The sequence below is a fragment of the Sciurus vulgaris genome (assembly GCF_902686455.1).
Source record: "Sciurus vulgaris genome assembly, chromosome: 8".
Classification (NCBI taxonomy): domain Eukaryota; kingdom Metazoa; phylum Chordata; class Mammalia; order Rodentia; family Sciuridae; genus Sciurus; species Sciurus vulgaris.
The window spans coordinates 109,557,397-109,580,543 of NC_136468.1; the positions used below are offsets into that span (position 1 = coordinate 109,557,397).

The 23,147-nt window shown below is 39.5% G+C and overlaps 1 protein-coding gene across 1 annotated transcript in view; it reads left to right on the top strand.

Moving 5' to 3' along the window:
* The window catches only part of VWC2 (von Willebrand factor C domain containing 2), a 167,412-nt gene that overhangs the window by 15,752 nt on the left and 128,513 nt on the right, over positions 1-23,147 (top strand). The window contains exon 3 of the mRNA XM_079150291.1: positions 12,770-12,899. Within this exon, the coding sequence (XP_079006417.1) occupies positions 12,770-12,899 (130 nt within the window). The remainder of the gene's footprint in view (positions 1-12,769; positions 12,900-23,147) is intronic.

A 23,147-nucleotide genomic window follows, 5' to 3' on the forward strand; every position in this document is an offset into this window, starting at 1 on the left:
AACTGTGACAATGGCTTTGGGAGGCTGCTTGCCCTGGGCCAGGTGGAGAGGCTACTTTTAGTTCTTGCCTTTGGCGACTTGTTTCTTAGTCTGAGCTCATCAGAATAATCCACAGCAGAGTCAGAATGAACACAACAAAATTCAGATATGGGAGTGTGGAGATAATTTTCTTTAGTTTTAGAGCACTTCTTATAGTTTTGTGACTCCTCACATCTGCAGATGGCTGAAAACATTTGTGCTTGGCAACTTTAACTAAGTCTCCTCTGGGATATCCCAGTCTTTTGGGGTATCAGAAATCTCATTACTTTTGGTAATTACTCAGCATTTCGGGAATTCTCACCTCTGAAGACATCTTTACCTTCTTTTATCTATTCCAAGTAGGAAGAACTCCTGTAGTATTATGGTCCTGGGAAGGACACTTTATCCTGTGATAGCTCCTGCTTCTTGTTCTGGTAGAACTCAGCCCACAATGTCAGGGTGCTGCCAGTCCTGCATTTTTATGGGGACATTTTTCTAGCTCCCATGGCTATATGGTCATGGACCTTTTCAGAGCCCTGGTGTTAGGGTCTTTATTCCCTGCACCTGTCCTGTCTGAAGCCCTCTGCACCACTGGTCCCCTGGGATCCCTGCTATGTTCTGCACCCCAGGAGAAGATGGGTAGTGCCTGTTAGGTCTTCCTGTTAGTGTGTGTCCCCTGCCAAAATGAGACAGGGACTACCACAGGGAAAAGGGCAAATGCTCTTCTGCACCTTGGTTCATGGCCTGATGGTAACCCCTGGAGGCTTGGTGTGTGCCACCCTCAACCAGCGTCAGCTTTGCATTATTGTGATCGGTGTTCCCTACAGGCGCTCTCTTTAACAGCTGCAGTAAGTTTTCTTGGATACACTGCAAAATGTTTGCATTGAGTACACCTAAAGCCAATTAACACTCCCGCCGCTGAAAGTGACCAATGAAATGAGCTCCCTTCTTTCATTCAGGAAGGAAGCCTGGCATCTTCTTATTGGATCTGTGTCACCCTTCCTAAATGACAGCCCCAATATAAGCTCTTCCTCTACTTTTGCTCATCTGACTTCATTTCATTTCCATCATCATTGGGTCAAAATATCTCAGTGCCTGGCATTAAGAACACTCAGATTATTCCCGGCCTCAGGGGTCCTAGAACCTATTGAAAACCACCTTTCTCTCAGAGGTCTGCAGGGTCTCCAGAACCTGTCCAGGGGAGTGGAGTACCAGCTTTAACTTCTCAGACCTCACTATGGTTGGGGGATCTTTTTGACTGCCCCCTCCTCTAATCTCAGGTTGACTCAAGTCTGGGTTGTGGCATTTGACCTCTTGCCTTTGCCCTTTGCCCTTCTTCCTTCCTGGCTCAAGTCTTTTTTTCCAACACCAAAGATATCCTGCCTTCCCTGAAACACATGCTTTGAGTCATATCTGTCTTCTTTCTGTTCCCGCTCCATGGTTTGAACTTCCAGTCTTTGACTCTTGGTAAGAAAAATCCAGCTTAACAAGTACTGAAAATGACCACTTTCATTCTGGAAAGCCATGCTCTTGTAATACTTAAAAATTCAAATATAAGTAGTGAGTTACTTGTTCCAGCTTGTATCTGCTCTCAAGAAAACTCAGGCTTGGCTTCTTTGCATAGATATGGAGGTAGAACAGCTGAAGAGGAAGTACCGATGAGAAAGTAATATGGATTGTACATTTTTTGGAATACAGCCAACCCTCTATATCTGTGAGTTCTGCATCCATGGATTCAACTTACTATGGATTGAAAATAACTGGAGAAAAACTTATATCTATACTGAACATGTACAGACTTGTCATTACTCCCTAAACAATATAGTGAAACAATATTAACAAAGCTTTTGCATTGTATTCGGTATTATAAATCATCTAGAGAGGTTTAAAGTGTAGAGGAGAGTATACATAGGTTATATGAAAATTCATAGTCATTTTGTATAGGGACTTGAGCATAGGTGGGTTTTGGTACCTATAAGGGTCCTGGAATCAATTCCTTTGGATACTGAGGGATGACTGCACTATCCTCTGTAATTGCCGTGACTCTTAGTAATTCACACTTGTTGAATGCCTAAGCATACTGGGAGCATTATTTAATCATACCCATTTTCCTGATAAGGCTACTGAGGCATGAGTTCAAGGTAACTCATTCAAGGTCACATAGTCCATCAGTGGCAGAATTGGGTTGGACCCAGAGTCCAGTTGTGTCCACTCCCATCACACACTTTTTACACTGCATTAGACACTTTGATTTGCACCCAAGTGCACCAGGCAATGTGCCCATTGGGGCTGTGCCCTGTTTTGTTTCTCAGACATTGTCCTCCTTTTTTATATGAGAACACTGAGGCTTAGCAAGGTGAAGGGACTGGCCTGAGATGGTACCTTTTAGCTCTGGAGCAGCTTTTCTTCCCAAATCTCTGTCCTATTGCAATGTGAGGATTCCACCTGTCTCCTTGGTGGTGCATTCTGACCCTTGCCCTTCCAGGAGAAGACAAGAAACCTCCCATCTTGGTGGTCAGAGGTCTCCCCACCAATGAAGTGTTCAGATTTGCATTTTCCCTAGGCTTAGTAGGGGAGGTGAATGTGAGGCTGCTTACAGCGTCTTCCCTTTTGGAGCTCTTCAGAAAGTTTCTGGGATAGAAGGGCACGTGGAATTCTGCCTGTGCAACTCATCCTGGGACTGTGATGCCAGACTTTCAGGGATTGGCCTGAAGCCACATGCAGTTTAGGGAACCAGATCTTGACTACCACCACCTGTCTGGACCTGTAGATCGGAGTGCATCCTGGAGTCCAGACCTCAGCAGTTAATGCCAGGGACACCCTCTGAGAGGTCCTGATGGAGTGTTAAATGGCAATGACATTCTCTGCACTCTCTTTGAATCCCAATGGAAGTGCTTTAGCCCAGAGGAGCATCATCACACCCCTCTATCAGTTGTCTACTAGGTGGGAGTAATAAGTGAGATTTAGGCTATTTCCTGGCATACATTAGGTGTTTGCCAACTATCTTTGGATACAGAATGAATACTTAAACATTTTTTTGTACAAAATAACAAGTGTGCTTAGATAATATACAAATGTTCAGGTCCCGCATGGTTCCCTCAAAGCTGTTATTTTGTCAAATTTCTTTCCAGTGTCCTATTTTAATGAAATAAAAAGACACAGATAATGCTAAATCTTATCAGGTGCAATGGTGCATGCCTGTTAATCCCAGCAACTTGGTAGGAGGACACAAGTTTGAGACCAACCTCAGTGAGGTCCTAAGCAACTTAGTAAGACCCTGACTCAAAAAAAAAAAAAAAAAAAAAAAATGGATTGGGGATATGGCTTAGCACCAAAACCCAACAACAACAACAAAACCTGACCAAAAAAAAACCCCAAATATTCCTTTCAACCCCCTTTCCTTTCCTTTCTCTTCAGAAGTCGCTGCTGCAGTGAGGTTGGTACATCACCCCCATATACACCTGCTATATGGACATTTTTTGTTTTCCTTGTGAGTCTGTGTCTGAAGATAATACCTATTGTTATATGTGTTGCCAAGGATTGGCATTTATAGATCACATGATGTTACTTATTTTTTTGCAAATCACTGTTTTTCAGCTTATGTTTTTGAGATTTGGAATGAGAATGTGTCTCAGTGGTAGAGAGCTTGCCTGGCATGCATGAGGCCCTGGGTTCCATGCCCAGCATGGAAAAAATGTTTTTCATATTCATACATTTTGTTTCATGCATAGTAATTCATTAATTTTTGCCACTTTCTTGTATTCCAGATAAGTGTGCTTATCTGTTCTCTTACTAATGAATGTCAGTTGCTACTAAGATTTTCTTTATTCCAAGTTGTTAGGGTTTTAGGTTGTCTATATAAACAGCACCCTATTATTTCACTTCCAAGTTTTTAATCAACTGAGAAATGACACCAAGTCAGGCATCAGGGTCCTAGACTTGATGTGCAGCCAAATGGGTAGCATATCACCAGTAGACCAGAAGCATATCTGTATCTCCATAGTCTGAGCAACTACAGAGCCCACATACAGCATAGCACCTGCAAGCTTACTAAAAGTGGGGTAAAGATGCCGTCTTCCCTTGACAAACTGACACCCAAAGATATTGAGATCAGAGGGGCCAACCAGAGCTGGCTGCAGATTTTCCTTGAATACCGACTCCTAGAGAGACAGGACTGAAAGCAAGAAGAGAAATGGAGGATTTCTTGCCTTCTTAACCCTTCTGTTGTGACCTCCTGTGTATCAGGATCCAAAGTCATTGCATCTATTTGTATAATAGCAAACATAAGGACTCAGGAGTTCCTCTTTGCCAAAGCTTAATGTCATCAGACATGCTGCTCATGCAACTGTAGTATCTATGATACACTCTCATTTGATTAGAGTTTTCCTGATTTTTAATGTGCTGAAAGATGCTTTCATGTATTAATTGACTATCCAGGTTGTCTGTTTTGTAAATTGCCTTATAATAGACTTTGCTTATTTTTCTTTTCAGTTTTAAAAAATAATTCACAATTGATTTGCAGGATTTTTCATTTGCACAAACTGGATATCCATATTTGGCAGTTCCATCATGATAACTCCAGCAGTAACAACTGGTGTTTGTTGTCTGTCTTAATTCATTAATTCACTTAATTCATAAGTGTTGTATGTCTTAATTCATTTCACCCCCCACAACAGTCCTTTGAGCTAAATGCTGTTATGTATTAATCATCTTTCTATCACGATAATACAATGTCTGAGATAACTTATCAAAAGAAAAGGTTTATTTTGGCTTATAGTTTTGGGGGTTCCAGTCCACAGTTGATTTGACCCATTGTTTTTGGGTCTCTGGGAAGGCAGCATATCATGGTGGAGTACATGGTGGAGCAAAACCATTTACTTTGTGGCCAAGAAGCAAAAGAAAGCATGAATGAAACTGAGGTCTCACACTTCTCTTCAACGACATGCTCCCAGTGACTTAAAGACCTCCCACGGGGTTCCATCTCTTAAAGATTCCATCCCTTCCTCATAGTGCCTCCCTGAACTTGTAACACATGGAGAGGATGTTTAAGATCCAAACTATAACAGTTATGATTTCTAATTCACAGGTGTAGACATTGAAATACAGCCATGTTAAGTTACTTTCCAATAATTATGCTAATAAGTATGTTGGATTTAAACCCACTTTGGTTAGCTTGCACTGTCTTTGGCTTTTGTGATACAGTATATGGTGAGCTCAGCAGGCAGGTAACTATAGGTGCTGGAACTAGAGGTCAGTGAAATAAATGGTGCTTATAATTGAACAAGAAATTGTTGGTTAGCAAAGATTCATACTGGTCTTGTTTCTATCATGCAAGGACCATGGGCACAGGATATCCATCGCCACACCCCTCATCCTCAGCATGTACAGGATGTTTTCCCAGTCTTTTCCTTCTGTACCTGCTACATCTGATCTACTACTACACTTCTTCTTTATGTTTGTTTAGTCAGTCTAGAATAGGCAGCATACTTTGAATATCAGTCCCCATTCTTCAATCTCTTGTCTACATGACCCTCTTGTCTTCTCTACCTTCCCAGTCTTTCTCACCTAACTTAACCATATTCTACTTTGTTCTCTGCCCAGTCATTCCACCAGAAGTGAAAACTTGCCTTTGGATCTCTTGATAGGCACATAGCCCCTGCCATTTTCTGCCATTATGTTAGTTTCTCTTTCAGATCTTCACATCTCATCTCCCTACCCAACAGGGTATTTGCGGTGAAAGATTGAGGTATTACTTTGTATCTTTCTTTGAGGAACAGATTCTCAAGAAGACTTCTAGCAAGGTTTGTAGTGGTCTTATACAATCGATGAGTGGAGGGATGGAGGGTGCATGATGCCATTGGAGGAGGCCCTGCCCTTGGGCTGCTGCTGCAGGTCCCACATGTAGTTTTCATTCTGCAAGATGGAATACATTTCTATTTCATATTTGGATTTGAAAAAAATAGTTTTGTCAATTTTGTAAGTAAGAACGTTTGAATCTCCACTTATTCAACATGAATTTTTAGTTGTTTAAAGAAAACAGTGACAGAGTACAGTCGAGGGTTAAAACACAGGAATGAGATAAGTTGTGTTGTGGCTGCTGTAGAAGATTCAGAATTAGAAACAGTGTTGAAGTTCTGCTGTCTGCTCTCAGGCTTTGAGTTTACCTACTTTATTTCTATGTACACCTTACACCCGCAATCAGGTCTCTCCTTTCAAGTCATTGCTTCAGTGTTTTTTTCATACTAGTATGGATATCTTCTATTCCATTTGTGGATTAAATATCTGAATCTTAATGCCTCTCAAAGGAAAGATTTGTTTTTATCTCCCCCCCCCCACTTTCCTTAGGTGTGGGCATCTAATCCTTGAGTACTATGTGAAGTGCTGGGCAACCATTTCTGAAGCAAAGCTGTAGACTTTATTTTTTGTTCTTCATCATGTACTGTGCAAGTTAATCTTAGCTTTTGTGTGTTTTCAACCATTTCTTTCTTGATTCCATCAATATTTATTGACCGTATTAGTCTGTTTTCCAGTCCTGTAACAAAATACCTAAGGCTGAGTTAAAAAAAAAAAAAAGAAAAAAAAAAAAAGAGGTTTATTTAGCTTTCAGTTTTGGAGGCTGAAAATTTAAGTTTGGATGACCTCATTTGTCTGACTTCCTGTGAGAACCTCATAGAGGTTATCATCACTATGGCCTTAGCATATATGAGAGGGAGAGATCACATGGTGACACAGAAAGTCAGAGAGAGAAATTCAGGGACCACACTTGCTCTTTTTAACAACTCTTGAGGAAACTAGCAATATTACCACAAGAAGTGCCTTAATTCTTTCCACAAGTAACACCCCAAATGACCTAACCACCTCCTACTAAGCCCCACCTTGTAAAGGTTTTGCCACCTTAATGTTGTCACAGTGGGCACCAAGTCTTCAACACATGAACCACTGGGGAGTAAACCATATGCAAAATGTAGCAAGCCCATCAGCATTTTGCACTGTCCCAGTACTGCAACATTTACAGACATGACTGAGATTTGGCTTTGAGTCTTGAGTTGCACAGTCCAGCTGGCCACCATGCTGCACAGACTGGGATTAGGGAACTAAGAGATGGAGGCTTTGTATTCTGGGCTTGGCAGACTTCAGGGGGTTCAGGGACCAAAGTAGTTTCAAGGAGGAAATAAAGGAAGCAGGCAGGGAAGATTCCAGTGTTTCTCTTTGTCGCCTATTTTGTGTCATTGCAGAATCAGACAATTCCGAGGTTAGAAAAATAAATGTCACTTCTCTACTGATGAAAATAGGGAGAAGAGTTCGTGTCATGCTGAGTAGTTTTAGTTGAGAAGGATCTATAGTAGAGCCTGTTAGCTTAAACTTCTCTTTCTTCTCTGTGTTTAAATTAATCCCATCTATGAAATCATTACAATTGTCTGGGAAATTGTTCTGGGATTTTTATGCATCGCATTTATCTGCTCTTGAGTTTTCAGCCAGGAATTGTTCCTTAGCTACCAACAACCCATGCATTTTGCAGCAGTGGGATTTCATGGCAACATCTCCAGTTTGGAAGGAAGCGCAATGGGGGTCACTACATGGGCGACAGGATTGTTGACTTGGGCATCTCTTACTTCTCTTCCATGAAGTGACCTTTCCTGATGGTATAGAACAGGAAGATGTGTTAAATGGAATTTAAAAGTTATATTGCTTTCTCAAGTAGATGGGCATTCTGATGGTGATTAGGGAATGCTGCTGGGCATACAGGACAGAGCAGAAAGAAGTGCTGGAAAAGATTTCCTACTTCCCGCAGTGGAAAGAGATTTGGGACATAGACAAGAATAGGATTAACATTTACCCATCTCTGGAATATTTCAGAACCTGGTCCTCCTGGTTAAAATGATTATAATCAAAGTTAAGAAATTAACCAGGCTGGAGTTGTGGCTCAGTGGTAGAGCACTTGCCTAGCACCTGTGAGCACCACATTAAAAAACTAAGTAAACAAAATAAAGGTATTGTGTCCATCTACAACTAAAGATATTTTTTACAAAAGAAATTAACCAAGGCAAAGTTTCCTACAGATGGCTGCTTAATTGCACCTCAGTTCCTTAATGTAACATATATGTGAAGAAACATAAAAATTCTTTATATAACTTATATAAAATTATTAGTCCCCAAATCTCTACCACTTACCATCATATGGGGATTCATGTGTTGGAGTGTATTGGAGACATGGTCCCCATTATTGCAAAATTGAGGAGGTAAAGTCTTTAAGATGGCGGGGGAGGGGGGGCGGGTGGGTGGCTTCTGCAGGAGGTGGTTAGGTCACATCCGGGCACTTAGTTTATGTTTAAGGCACTTCATTTAAGCAGTATTCATTTTATAGCTCTCATTTTACATTTAAGAATCCTTTCATCCTATGTTACCCATATCTCCTTCATTGTTCAGAAGTAGAGTCAATATTTATCGTATAGTTTCTGCTGCTTATGTACATATGTTGTAGACATATATGATTACTAAGCATTATAAGGATCTAACTAATTAACTAATTATAAGCAATTCTATTTTAATTACAATAGAGTTACTATCTTTACTGAGGCTGTGCTAGCTCCATGTTGAGGACATAGTTTTTTCATTGAAAAAAGTATTCCCAAACTTCTGTGTTCTTTATTGTTGTGCATCAGGTTTGAGGGTATATTCCTTAAATCCATTTTTTAAAGAACAGTTGTTTGTAGGCAGAGTCAGTGTGGCAGCTATGAAAGTCACATGAATGAATGAGAAAGAACTGCACCCTCAGCTTAGAGACTCTGTGTGTGGAGGCCAGATTCAGCATGCACATCTTCCTTATTCTCCCTTAAACCCCATATAGCATCCCTGTTCTCACCTTTCCCCCATCAATGGCAAAGGACTCGCCTCAGGAGTAGAATAAATGAATGAACAAGAATCGTTTTTATTCTCACTCCCAGTTGGGAGGAACACTATCCCTTGCTTCCAACACAGTCGGTGCTCTGAGGCACTGAGCAGACCCTGTGTTACAATGATGGGTACCTGAACTGTGTGAACCTGGATCTTTAAGGAGGGCAGGCCGGGGTCCCATTGTGTCTTTGTGGGCTGCCCTGGAGGACTTAAGGCTTGGAATTCAGTGGAACTCTCCGTGTGCCACATGGTGAGACCAAGCACAACTGCATCTTCTTCTGCTGGCTTTTGAGTTCACATGAACACTGACTTGTGTGTTTATTTTGCCTTGTTTCTTAAATTAGCAACATTCACTACACCATCTGAAGGTCAAGGGAGACATAGATACAAGCACAGGTGAAGCCTTCATGGAGGGGAAAGCCCCAGCTCTCTGGAAAGACAAGATGTCTTCCCAGAGGAGGACTCCTTTTAACTCCATCTGTGATGAACAGAAGTTTATCAGATGTGAACTTTACTGGCAACAGATTAGCATTGGGAGCAGACATATTTGGGAATATTTTTTTTCAATGAAACAACTGTGACTGCAACATAGATAGCACAGCACAGGTAAGGCAAAGACCGGATCAGTTATGCTCAGTAGATTGTTATTACTGAGTTCTGCAGACAAGGATCCAACATTATTTTTGTCTTGAAGGTCAGTTCAGGGCTGGGTAGTTGGGTGAAGTCCAATCAATGACCAACCCCTGCCACACAGAGGGGTGGTGAGGCCTTACCTGATAGTTCGAACAGTGTCTCTGAGCTCGTGAGGCAGGTCTCACTGGGAAGTGAGTTTGTGTTGGGGTTGGGGCTGCCCAGGCCCTAAGACTGCACTCTCTCACAAGAGCTGGGAGCTTCTGCATAGTGAATGAAAACAGACTTTGTTATGTGACCTGAGTCCTGGGCAAAGGCTGTGAGAGCCTGTTATCAGATGAGAAGTTCTGATTTCTGTGATCCAAGTGCCTGTGATCAACAGAAGGGCTTTTGTCCAGGTAAGACTAGGACTAGAAGGGCATGTGTTGGCATCTGAGGGAACCTACAACATTTTGTAACTTGTTCTCACCACGCTTCCTTCACCAGAACTGGGCAGCATGAGCCTGGGATGAGAGTAAATAGGAACTTGGAAGGAGAGCCGGGGAAGGCAGACTGGGGAGCAGGAGACACACTCATGGTGACCCTAATTCCAAGCATTAATTCTGATTTTTGAGAAGTGAACAAATCTCTAAATAATTGAATTAAGATTTCTAGGGCTGGGGATATAGCTTGCCTCGCAAGCACAAGATCTTGGGTTCAATCCCCAGTACCAAAAAAAAAAAAAAAAAAAAAAAAGATTTCTAAATATTTTCAAATATTTGCAATTGAGTGGGTTCCATAGCATGGTGCAGTGAAATTGCAGCTCTGGGGTGGTGAGGAGGGTATCCTTCATATGCCAGGTCCCTGCCCACTTTGCAAGGATGCGACCCTCATGGGAAACTGCTGCTGGTTCAGGGCCTCCTGCGGAGCTACCTGGGGTCTTTTGATTTGTAGTTGCACACTTTGCTATATGGTCCTGCTATTTTCCTGGAGCTATCCCTAGGAACATGACATAAGGTCCATTCCCCCGCCCTTCAAATTCACAGCCTAATATGATACTTTTTATTCCCTCCCTGTAATACCACCAAGGTGAGGGTAGAAGCCAGGTTGTGCAACTTTCTGAGGACAGATCAAGGTATCTGACCCTCCTCACCCCTGCCCTGACACCTTTACTGCTCTCTGTGGGGTCTGGCTCTCCATTTCTAATCCACATCCGTCTGAGCTATCTGGCTTGTGCCTGCAGTCCTTCTGGTTGAAGGCTCCAACGTGCAATAACCTGTGCCTCTGACAACTCAAGGTCTCTACCTTTAACACTCACAATCTTTTCCTCCTGCTGTTTGCTGTGTACGTCTTTCCTGGAGACAGAGGTGCTGCAATCTGAATGGGGAAATGGTAGGAGGTGGAGGGAAAAAGGAACAGCAGAGCAACAGCAACCAAGAGCAACACTAGTTATGATAGCAAAACCCCAAAAACTTTATTGTGTCAAAAATATTCCCCAAAACATGCCTTTTTTATGCTGTTTTAAGGTCAATTTTAACTTCTAAGACTGTTTTGTAAACCAAGTCAATATTTTGTCCTGGGCTGAAGTTTTGTAAAGTTTCTTCTTTCATTTTTTTTGCCAAGCATGCATGCACATGTGAACATACACACAAATACACATTCACAGGCATGCTCAAACACACACACACATGCACACACATAGACATACACACACACATACACACATATCCATCCTAGCTCTCAGGCAGGTTGACTGTAACCTAGGGCAAACTTACATTTAAACTCAAAGCTTGAAAGTATCTGCCTGCACTTAACTGCACCTGGTTCAATTTCTCCTCCATGCAATAGAGATTTCATTTTTTTTCTGATTGCATTGCATAGAGGAAGCATCTGTCAGTGTTGCGTGTGGTCTTCACCCCACAAGTGGCCTTTGTATCATGTTGTGGTGCACACAAGTTAAATGGTGTCTCCCTGTATCTGAGAAGACGGGAAACTTGGCTTGACAAGCCTGTCCCACATCTCCATTATATTTCAAAGTGTGGTTTCTGCTTCTGATGGCTGGGACTCTATGTGCTGTTTTTGCCTTGTCCTGGGTCAACCCAGGTCAGATATCACCCCGTGTTTCCAGGAAATAAATTATGCACACCACACCCTGCACTACTATAGCAGAACTCAGGAGACAGTGCACTGTGGGCTCTGTGCAATTTTTCCAGGAATGTTGGCTGTTGTGCTTGACTTAAATGACTGTAAAAGGTAGAGTTTAGGCCAATGCCTGGAGAGTCCACAGGCAGATGGCAGCCCCGTATCTAGAACATCATAACACTGGATACTGGAAGGAAATACCACCCAGGGCCTTGAAGGAAAGTGGAACTGCTGTGGGAATGCAGTCAGGAGCCCCAGGTGGAATCAGAGCTCGGTCCCTTAGGAAATTTCTGCTTCTGGCAAGTTGCCTAATACTTTTGAGTCTCAGTTTCCTCATCAAACACAGAGCCAGTAATGGTAGTAGAGGTGTGTTAGATTCTTACAGCTCCTGGAAGAGGCCTGATTCATTTTCTCCTCCTCTCACTCTTTCTCTGTCTTCCCTGTTCGCGTATGTTCATAACTGGAAACCTTGGGAATGATCCATCTAGGCTGGGTGGTGATGGGCCAGGGCTATGGAAGAGGGACTATGTGTGATAAATCAGTAGCAATTTATTATTTGATCAATCCTTTAAAAAAACAAAATTATTTCTTCAAAAGAAGGCTAATAAAGAAACCCAGTCATTAGATGACTAAGCACTCAAGATGCTCTGGTTGGATATGAGAGGGAGAGTAGATCCCTGGGTCCCCAGTGAATGGACATGTACCTACAATGACTTGCTAAATACCCAAGCCATCCATGTCCACACTTGGAAAACTGCTGGCCAGGTCAATTTTTTTTTTTTTTAATATTCCTAAAATGGCCAGGCCCAGTGGTGCAAGCCTATAATTCCAGCAATTTGGGAGGCTGAAGCAAGGGTATCATGAGTTTAAAGCCAGCCTCAGCAACTTAGTGAGACCCTGTCTCAAAACAAAATGGACTGGGGATGTGGCCCCGTGGGTAGGCACCCCTGGGTTCAATCCCTGGAATCAAAACAAAAAACAAAAGATGAAAAAAAAAATTCCTAAAGCATTTGGTGTCTTTCCAGAAAGTTTAGAGGCATAAAATATGACCTCATAAGGCACAGATTGTGGGAGGTATGACCTGACCAGTGGGCTTGTGTTTCAGGTGTCTCCATGTGAGAGGTGCCGCTGTGAAGCCAACGGTGAAGTGCTCTGTACAGTGTCGGCTTGTCCTCAGACGGAGTGTGTGGACCCCGTGTATGAGCCTGACCAGTGCTGTCCCATCTGCAAAAATGGTAAGTGGAATGCCCATCGGTGACTGGGTGAACCTCTGAGTCCACCACGCAGTCTACACCCTACTTAAGGGTAGATGGAGTGTGTAGCATGTATGGATATATGAACTTAAATAGATGTGTCCACACACATGCACATATGCATTTATGTAACCTTCAGGCCACAGGGTATGATTGGGACTTGCTGTGTATCAAGGTATTCCCTATCTTATTGGTGTCAGCCCCATTTTTATGGATGTTAAGAAGTTCTTAGGGAAGAAATTCAATTTCCAGTATCGAGGAGAGTCACTTATTTTAATTTAGCTTTGTTTGTTCTTGCAAAGCTGTTTCTCTCTTTCCAAGACAAATCAAACACACTGGTTGGGCTCATTTACTTTTCATTACTAAGTGAATTAAATTTGGAACATAATTGAATATTTTTCATAAGCAAATTAGGCGGGGAGAGAGACCCTTCTTCTCAGTAAGAGCTAGTGGTCGATCAAAACCCACGCCTGCTTCATGAAAAGAAATGGCAAGAAGTCCTTGGTCCTGAGTTACCATGGTAGAGGGATTTCTCATTCTGAATGACTAGGATTGTCTTTACCGGATTCACTGGGCATCATTCTCTACAGGGAATGTGATGAGAGCCAGAATGGGTGAGAATTAGGGCTCAAGAGGGAAATTTGGCAAAGAGAGCAGAGTAGTTTGGAAGAAAACAAACTCAGGAAACATGACTGCCATCTTGAGGATCTGAGTGTTGTCCCTGACAAGAGGGACTGGGTTTTCTAGATGTCTCCACATGGCATATACTGCTGGTGCTCCATGTGGGAGCATTTTGGACTAACTTGTGTACTCTGCCTGCTGGACTGAGTCTTGATGACCTGTGATAATAGGCTGTGGAAGTGGCAGGCAAGCTCTGGGAGCATGATTTACCCAGGTGTTAATGGTGTCCCTGGCAATTCTCTGAATCTGCAGTCATGCCAATCATACGTGGGTCATGGATGCCTTTGACTGAGTACACATACCCAAACTGCACCAGAAAACATTTGTAACACACTTCAAATATGTAAGCAGAAAAGGAAATGAAGTATCTTTTGAAGATAAGCTTGACAAACCGTGATGATTGTAGGAGAAATGCAGTAATTACCAGGTGTGCTGTGTTTAGTCCTCTGAACGCAAGCAGACACTATCCAAGGAAAAATGTCACAGAGTGTGTTTCACAAGGGGTTGGCTGTTCTTTAGTGCATATTTATTATGAAGAAATCATTATGTAAACCATTGGACATGGAGTATGTTCTTTTAGAAAATGATGTTGAAAAACTACTGAAAGGTGGAGGGAAAAAACCAATACAATTTACATTGCTAGTGTAAATTGGGAATAATGGAGTGCGGTGGAGTTGGGGAAGGAGAAGCAGATAGAGGCCAGCAGAGTCTCCTTGGAATTGGGGTGTGGCAATACAGTAGCACTGTGAAGGGTCAATAAATAGAAAAATAAGAGATTACACTCTATTTATATATGATCTATCAAAATGTATAAATGCATTCTACTGTCATGTACAACTAATTAGAACAAATAAAATTAAAAAAGAAAAGAGGCAATCTGCACCTTGGGACTGTTAGGAGATGGTGAGGACAGGATTCTCATGCAGTTCCCTCTGTGGGGAGCTGGGACTGGAGAATAATCCCTCATGGAGTCAAATGAGATTTAGCTAATTATTTAAACATTGGTGGCCGAAATACTTGGCATTTTAAGTTCACAATATATTTCATGTTTTTCTTGGTCATTTATGATCAGAAGTCCATTTTGGCATTAGAGAGTCACAGATGGAATCCTAGTTTGGGACAACAGGTTGGAAGTCAGGATTTCAGTCCTTGGGGCTGATCTATCTGCCTTTCCCAGTATAGAAATTTCAGACCAGTGAAAAAGCTGAAATAATTCTACAATGAGTAATTACATACCTGTCTCTATAATTACCTCTCGTTGACGTTTAGCCATATTTGCTTCCTTTGTCTGTCCCTCTCACAACCCAGCTCTGAAAATACATGACTGAGCACCATCAGTGTATTGACTCATTTGTTCTGTCCCATAATATGCTGAGTAACTTCTGTTTATCCCACCATCATCATGAAACCTAACCAGTAGAGATCAAGAGTTCTTTGCAGTTCTTTTATCCAAGTTAAGGTACAGAGTCAGTAAATAACCTTTAGAAAATATTCATATTAATTCTTTGTCATGAGTAGATATGTTAAAATTTATAAAGATGTGATTTATTTCTGTTTGCATTCAACTTTTTCATCATTTAAGATATAATCTTATTTATTTATAGATACTGGGGATTGAACTCTGGGACATTCTATCTCTGAGCTACATCCTCAGTCTTTTTTTTTTTTTTTTTTTTTTTTTAATTTACTTTGAAAGAACGTCTTGCTAAGTTGACCATACTGGCCTTGACCTTAGATTCAAACTTCCTCAGCAACTCAAGTCACTAGGATTATAGGTGTGTACTACCTTGGAATCATACTTCCTCATCTTCTCAAAGTCACTAGGATTATAGATTATAGGTTTGCAATACTATGCCTGGAATGTTTTATTTTTTGAGTTGACAAAGTGTATTCAAAACGAAATTATGTACCCCATTTGTGTACAATGAATCAAAATGCAGTCTGTAAAAAATTAAAAGCTAAATAAAAATAATAATAATAAAAAAAGATTATGCGAGAGACAGAGAGAGAGAGAGAGGGAGAGAGAGAGCGAGAGAGAGAGAGAGAGACTGAGAGAGAGAACATTTTATTATTGGACTGATGGTTTAGGAAGAAAGTAGAAGACAGTCCACCCTGATGGTAAACTTCTAAATATTCACCCTTCACCTCTATAGTTTGAGAAGCAGCATAGGTCAAACTTAGGCATGGTTTTTGTGGTGGCACTTGAGAGATTTCTTAGAAGGATGAACATTTTTTTAAAGTAGATTTATATCACAGAAGGCTTTGTATTAAGAGATTTGAGCCAATTTTATCAAAACATCAACTTTTATTTTCAAGACTACAACTAAAAATAAGTTGAAATGTGTCTAATTATGTACATATTTTGAAATTTTATTCTGTTTACCAGAGGGAACTTGGCTTAAAGATGTATCCAGTTGTCGAATTCTCTGACTTTGATGGGGCAAATCAGGTGTAGAATTCTGAGTAAAAGTGATTTGCTTAAAAACGAAAGCCATTTCTGTCAGAAGTGAATGCTCCGCAGTAATGGACTGAGGTTAATGAATAATTTACAGTAGTCCAAGTCTTCCTCCACACACACAAAAATAATGTTTTTGTAAGAAAAGATTCTATCTGATATACTGAAGTTTAGAATATATCAAAAATAGATACTTCACATGAAAATAAATGTGAGGATAGACATAGCTTGGATGAAGTACGAAGGTTCTAACTCTTGATCTCTGCAGGCGAGCCTCTCCTCCTTACATCTTGACCTCTGGCACTAAATATCCTTTTCTCCCAATAGAAGGAAAATTACAGTTCACTTGTGAGCTGCCAAGGTCCCTTGCATTAAAGGAGCAAAAGTTTGAAATGAAGAATGTCTTGAATATAAATAAATGATCACAAATCAAATACAGTTTAATATATTCACTTTGCTGACTTGTGTAGATCAGTCTCCCAAGGTTTTTCTTTTGATAAAATGGATGTTCTGCAGCTGGTTTTGTTTTTTTGTTTTATTTCCCTTTTCTTCCCCCACAATGATGTAAACAGCGAGCGTTATATTGACTTTCAAGAATTCAGGTTTTCTCTGGTTATTGATGTACTTCAGAAGTTCTCAGCACCCTTTCCATTTAAGCCCCTTGGTCTCTGATGTGCTCATCAGCATTAAGTAGGTCTGAGGCTCCCATTAGTAATCAGGAGGCCTCCCTTCTGCATGAGTACAATATCTTACTTTATGGATACCAAGGAAGATAACCCATAAAATGTAGGAATCAGCCGTGTCGTATGAGCGCCTTGTTGGAATTAGCTGTGCTTCTCAAAGGTGGAAGATGGTACCTAAGGGGCATGTGATATATACCAGTAGCACAAAGGCACTAGATAAAAAGATTATATATCTCCCTGAGGTCTCACTGCTACTTGATGATAGTTATTTTCATAGGAAAATAAATATAGCTTTGGGGGGAGGAAAATGAAAAACATTTATGAAATTGATAAGATGACCAATGAGATTTCAAATGATTACATGTACTTCTGTGAAAAATATGTGAGAAGCACTGACTGAGAATTAAGCAAGAGTTTTCTTTTGGTTGGTGGTTTTTTATGTATTTCAGAGTAGGATAAGTTCATAGTTAAAATTTATGGAGTGAAATTTGACCAAAATGAATAGGAAGCTTATGTGTAGGTGTGGGTTTGTTTCAGATCAAGTTTCTCTCGGGAAGAAAAGCCTACTCCTATGTGGCTTTACCATTGAATATCTCCAAAGTTTTACCAAGGAAAGAGTATCAGTCTTAAGGGAATACTTGTAATTATTTACAGATGATATGATTGTGTCCATTGAAAAATCAAGGAATTTCCAAATATCAGAATGAATGGTTGATTGTAGTAAGGTTGTTTAGCAAGGTCAGTGTTTTAAAAAAAGCTGTATTTCTAAATGCCAGCGACAAACATAGAAATGAATTAAAAACTACAGCTTCAATAACATTGTACATATAAATTAGGTAGAAATAAATTCAATTAAATTTTGTAAGATCACTACAGTTAAAATTTCTCATAAAATTTTATTGAGAAATTCAAGAAGCCCTGAGTAAATGGAGGCATACAACATATTCATGACTGACTCAATAATGTACAGAAGTTAAGCTCCTTCAAATGTATCTATTGATTGAATGCAAGTCCAGTCAAAATCTAATGATTATTTATTTGTGCCTGGAAAATACCAGATTGGTTCTAAACTCCAAATGGGAATACAAAAGTTAAAAATAGCCCAGTGGACTACTAAAGAACAATAAGCCTGGAAAGTGTACATGATGAGAGATTAAGACTCAAAGTCACAATAATTAACACACTGCAATATGGTTTAAAAGACTGACAAATGGAGCTGAATTGAGTTGAAAAGACCTGTGTACGTCAGATCAGCAACTGTATATCTAAGCTGATACCACAGGATAGTGGGCAAACGAGTAGTCATTTCAATAAATGGTGTTCAACCACAAGTAAATAAATTCCCAATAGATTATAGATTTAAATATGAAAGTTAATACAATAATATTTTTAGAGGAAAACATCTTATGATTTTGCATAGGTGGTGACTAATTTTAAAAGAACACTAAAACGATGGGCATAATGGCACATACCTATAATCCCATGACTTCAGAGGCTGAGGTAGGATGATCGCAAGTTCAAGGACACCCTCAGCAACCTAGCAAGGTCCAAAGCAACTTAGCAAGACCCTTCTCAAAATAAAAAATAAAAGGGAATGGGAATGTGGCTTAGTGGTTAAGAACCTCTGAGTTCAATCTCTAGTTAAAAAATAAAAACACTAAAAATATTAACCATAATGAAAGAATTAATAAATTGGACTTTATTAATATTAAGAAGCTTCATTCATCCAACCATAGTATTAAACAAGTGCAAAGTAGCTTACGTATTTGGAGAAAATATGTCATGGATATCAGAAAAGTATGTATTTAAGCAATTTTAACACATCAAGATAAAGCAGAAAGATACAAAAGAGAGAGAAATTCAATGTAGATCCCCAACTCTGTACATTGGTACCCCCTTCTGATTCTTCTTATGAGAGGGATGCATTTTCTCACTGAGTTTTAGGTATTAGTCTACCACTATTTCCATCGCATTCCATTCCCATGATAGGGCTAGTTATTTTTGCAGATAGGATAGAAAAAATGTTATTTTAAGGGCAAATAAATTAGAGTTAACCTGGAATAGGCTGTTATAAATTAAGGTGCATCTTGTAATTCCTAGAGCAATGACTAAGAAAATCAACAAAGGAATTAAGCGTGGTACACTAAAAAAATGTATACGTTTCAAAAAGGCATTCAAGATACAACAGAGACACAAACAAATTCCTAAGGAAACAGATAAAAAAACAAGTAAAAAAATGTGTATGGTCTTAAATATAAAGCCCCAAAATACATGAAGTAAAAATTGATATAATTCAAAAGATAAATGGAAACTTAATTAGAGTTGAAAGTGTCAAACCATTCAATCATTCATTGTAAACCTAAAGAAATCTTGCAAGTTAGCAAGCTTATAGAAGAATTGAATGGCACTCTCAACAAACTTGACCTAATTGATGTGGATATAGAATACACCATCCTGTACAATACTTATTTCTACCAAGTGCAGGTGGATATTCTTTAGGGCAGATCAAGTGTTAAGCCATAAACATTCTCGCTAAACTCAAGGTGGTTAACCATACAAAATATGTTCTTTGAGCCCAACAGATTTTAATCAGAATTAACAGTGGAAGGAAACTGGGAAATCTGAAAATATTTGGAAATTAAATATCAGACCTTAAATAATACATGGATTGATGAAGAAATCACAGAGATTTTAGAAAATATCTTGAACCTTTAATCAAATTAACACAGAACATATCATCATTGATGGGATGATACTAAATAGTGCTTAGAAGGAAATTTAGCTCTTGAATCAATAATTTAAGCTTCTGTTCTAAGGCACTAGTAAAAGAAAAACAGATTATACCAAAGGCATGCAGAAGAAAGAGCATAATAAAAATGCAGGCAGAAATCAATGCAGCATAAATTAGAAAAGCTTAGGAAAATATACATCATAACCAAGTTAAGTAAGTTCTTTGAAAGTTCTTTGGAAGAAGTAAAATTGACAAAACTTTCACAAAACTGACCAAGAACAAATCAGAGAGGATACACAAGTGAAGAATGAAAGAGGGCATTACCAATGATCCTTTAAAAATGAAAATTATTATGAGACAATATTATGATCAACTGTACGCCAACAAATTAGACAAGCAGGAAGAAAAGGAAAACCTCCTAAGAAAGCAAAAATAAAAACTCAAATTGATACTCAAAACTTTCCACAAATAAAAGCCCAGGCCTCTGTGTCTTCCCCAGAGAATTCTACCAGTTATTTAAAGAAGAAATGTCACAAATTCTCAGGAAGTAGAGGCACAAACACACTTTTCAATTTAGTTTATGCATTAATTATGACCCTGATACTAAGCTAGGCATCTCATAGACACAAAGGGAAACTACATACACTTTTCTTTTATGAACATAAATGGAAAACGTGTTAACAAAATATTAGCAATCTGAATCTAGCACCGTCCAAAGAATTAAACAGTATAACAAGTGAGATTTTTTTTTCCAGGAATTTAAAGGTGACTTTATATCTGATAATCAATTAATGAAATATGCTGTAGTCATAAGATAAAGGAAACAAAAACTACACATGATTTCAAGAGAGGTAGAAAAGGTATTTGACAAAATCCAGCACTCATTTGTGATTCAAACTCTCAATAAACCAGGCATAAAAAGGAACTTTCTCAATCTGATAAAAGGCAACTGAGTAAGTCCTCCTGCCTCCTAAGATCAGGAAGAAGGCAAGGATATCCATTTTCACATCTTCAGTCCTCTAATGAAGTGGAGGAGAGAGAGAGCAGAAGGAAGGGAGGAAAAATTATAAGTAAAACTGTATTTATAAGGAGACATCATAAAACTGAAAAGTTCCAAGCATCGCCCAATCTCTCTCCCTCCTTTTCCCCCCTCACACACACATGCGCGCACACACACACACACACACACACACACACACACACACGTACTTATTAGAACTAATAAAGAATGATAACAGTTGAATATACAAAAAAGTCAATTCCTGTAGCCTGTAATAGATCACAAATATGGAATAAAAAATAATTCCATTTGGAATACCATCCAAAAGAATAGAATATTTAGGAATAAATGGAACAATAGATGTGCAAGATCTTGGAGCCAAAACTATAAAATATTGCTGCAGGAAATTAAAGGAGATATAAGTTAATAGATATTTCAAATGTATAAGAATGAATATCTTAGTCTGGCACTGTGGCTCACCCCTGTAATCCAGCAGCTTGGAAGGCTGAGACGGAAGGATTGTGAGTTCAAAGCCAGCCTCAGCAACTTAGTGAGGCTCTAAGCAACTCAGCAAGACCCTGTCTCCAAATAAAACACAAAAAAGGGCTGGGGATGTGGTTCAGTGCTTAAGTGCTCCTGGGTTCAATCCCCAATACAAAAAAAAAAGAAAGAAAAAAAAGAATATGTTGTTGAGATGGCAGTTCTTTCTAAATTGAGCAGTAAATTCAATGCATTCTTATGCAAATCTGAACACATTTTATATTTTTCAGAAATGAACAGATGATTCTAAAATTCATAACTCAAAGTATAAAGTGATTTGAAAAAGTACAGTTAGAAATCTTTTACTAATTTTATAACATTAGTAAATTATAATAGTCTTTGGTGTATATATATATATATATAGATAGATAGATATATGCTATTTTATATATATGTTATATTTATATAATACTTGATATATATTTTCTTGAATAATCCACAATTGAGAATTCAGAAAAAAATGCAGGATATAAATCCTTACTTATTTATTTTCAACTAGGGTAAAAAGGCACTTCAATGGAGAAAAATCATTTTTTTCAACAAATTATGTTGGGATAATTAGATAATCACAGAGTCTTAATTCATACCATCTACAAATATTACCTGCAGATGAACCATAGTCGTAAAAGAAAGGAGAACATTCTCTTGACCAGGTTGGGCAGAGTTCTTAGATTCAATATCAAAATCACAGTCTATGTCGCTGGCTCTTTGCGGTTCCAAAATCCGTGGATATTTGTCACCGCCTGCAGCAACAACTTGCACGGGTCTTTTGGGTGGTGGAATGGAAACTGAGGCACTTCTGTCTTTCTCTTTAGTGCACTGCTTTCTTGTTTGTTTATAGAGGAGAAAGGAAATGAGGTTTACTTGCTTTGAGAGGAGAGAGAGAGAGAGAGAGACTTTGCTTATCAGAGAGACTTTGCTTAAGAGAAAAACTTGCTATGCCTTAAAGTCCTGCATCCTGTGAACTAAGGGTGTGTCTACCTAAGGTGCCCTAGTGATGCGTCTCCGTTCTCCATTCCGCGAACTCGCTGCTGTGTTCTTTCTTCTGGCTTTTCTGCTAATGGCTGCTGTTGCATATGTCCCTACTAGCTACTGCCGCGTGTTTTTCCCTCTGGCTGCTGCCGTGGGTGTGTCTTCTACTGCTTTTCTTCTAATGGCTGCTGTCTCTCTGTCTCACTCCGCCTACGCTTATATCACCTCCAGGAGGCGAGAGCAGGGCCACGCCTCTTACGCAAAGATTAGGCGAGAGCTCTGAGCAGGCAATTAGTGCTGGAGAACACATGTGCATACATTGTGTGCGTGGATGAGAAAATTACCTGAGTGTGCTTATGTCAATCAACCTCCTCGCTGCTAACACAATCAGGCGCCATCCCGGCGCCGCCAACATGGCACAGCCCCCAACAGTCTATAAAGGAGAAAAACCAAAAACTTGAATGCATGAAAAGTATGATCTTTTGCATTTCAAAATATGCTATTAAGAAAATGAAAATAAAAACTACAGGTTGTGAGAAAACATTTCAAATCATGCATCTGATAAAAGACTTTCATCAAGAATATACATAGAATTTTTATGACATGAAAAGAAAACAAAAACTATAACAAAAAATGGGCACAGAATTTAAACACACATTTTAGCCAAGAAAATGAGCAAATGGCAAATAATCACTTAAGAAAATGTTCAACCTCAGTAATGTTTAGAGAAATAAAAATTAAAGGCACAGTGAGACACCACCATATTCCACCAAATTAATTACAATACAAAAGACAGACAAAACCAGTGTTGGAAAAGATGTGGAAAAATCAGAAGCGTCAAAGCCAGGTGAAGGAGTGCTTGTCTGTTTTCCCATCAATCTAGGTATCTGAGGCAGGAGGATCACAAATCTGAGGTCAGCCTGGGCAGTAAAGCCCTGCATTACATCCCAAGAACCATAAAACAGCAACAAAATCTAGAACCCTACAACATTGCTAGTGAAATTGTCAAAGGGTACGTCCACTTTGGAAAACAATTGGACATTCTCTGAAAAATTAAACAAAAACCTTCCATACATCCCAATAATTCCATGCTAGGATTCTAACCAAGGAAAATCGAAAGCATATGTCCACACAAAGATGTGTATGCAAATGTTCACAGCAGGATTAT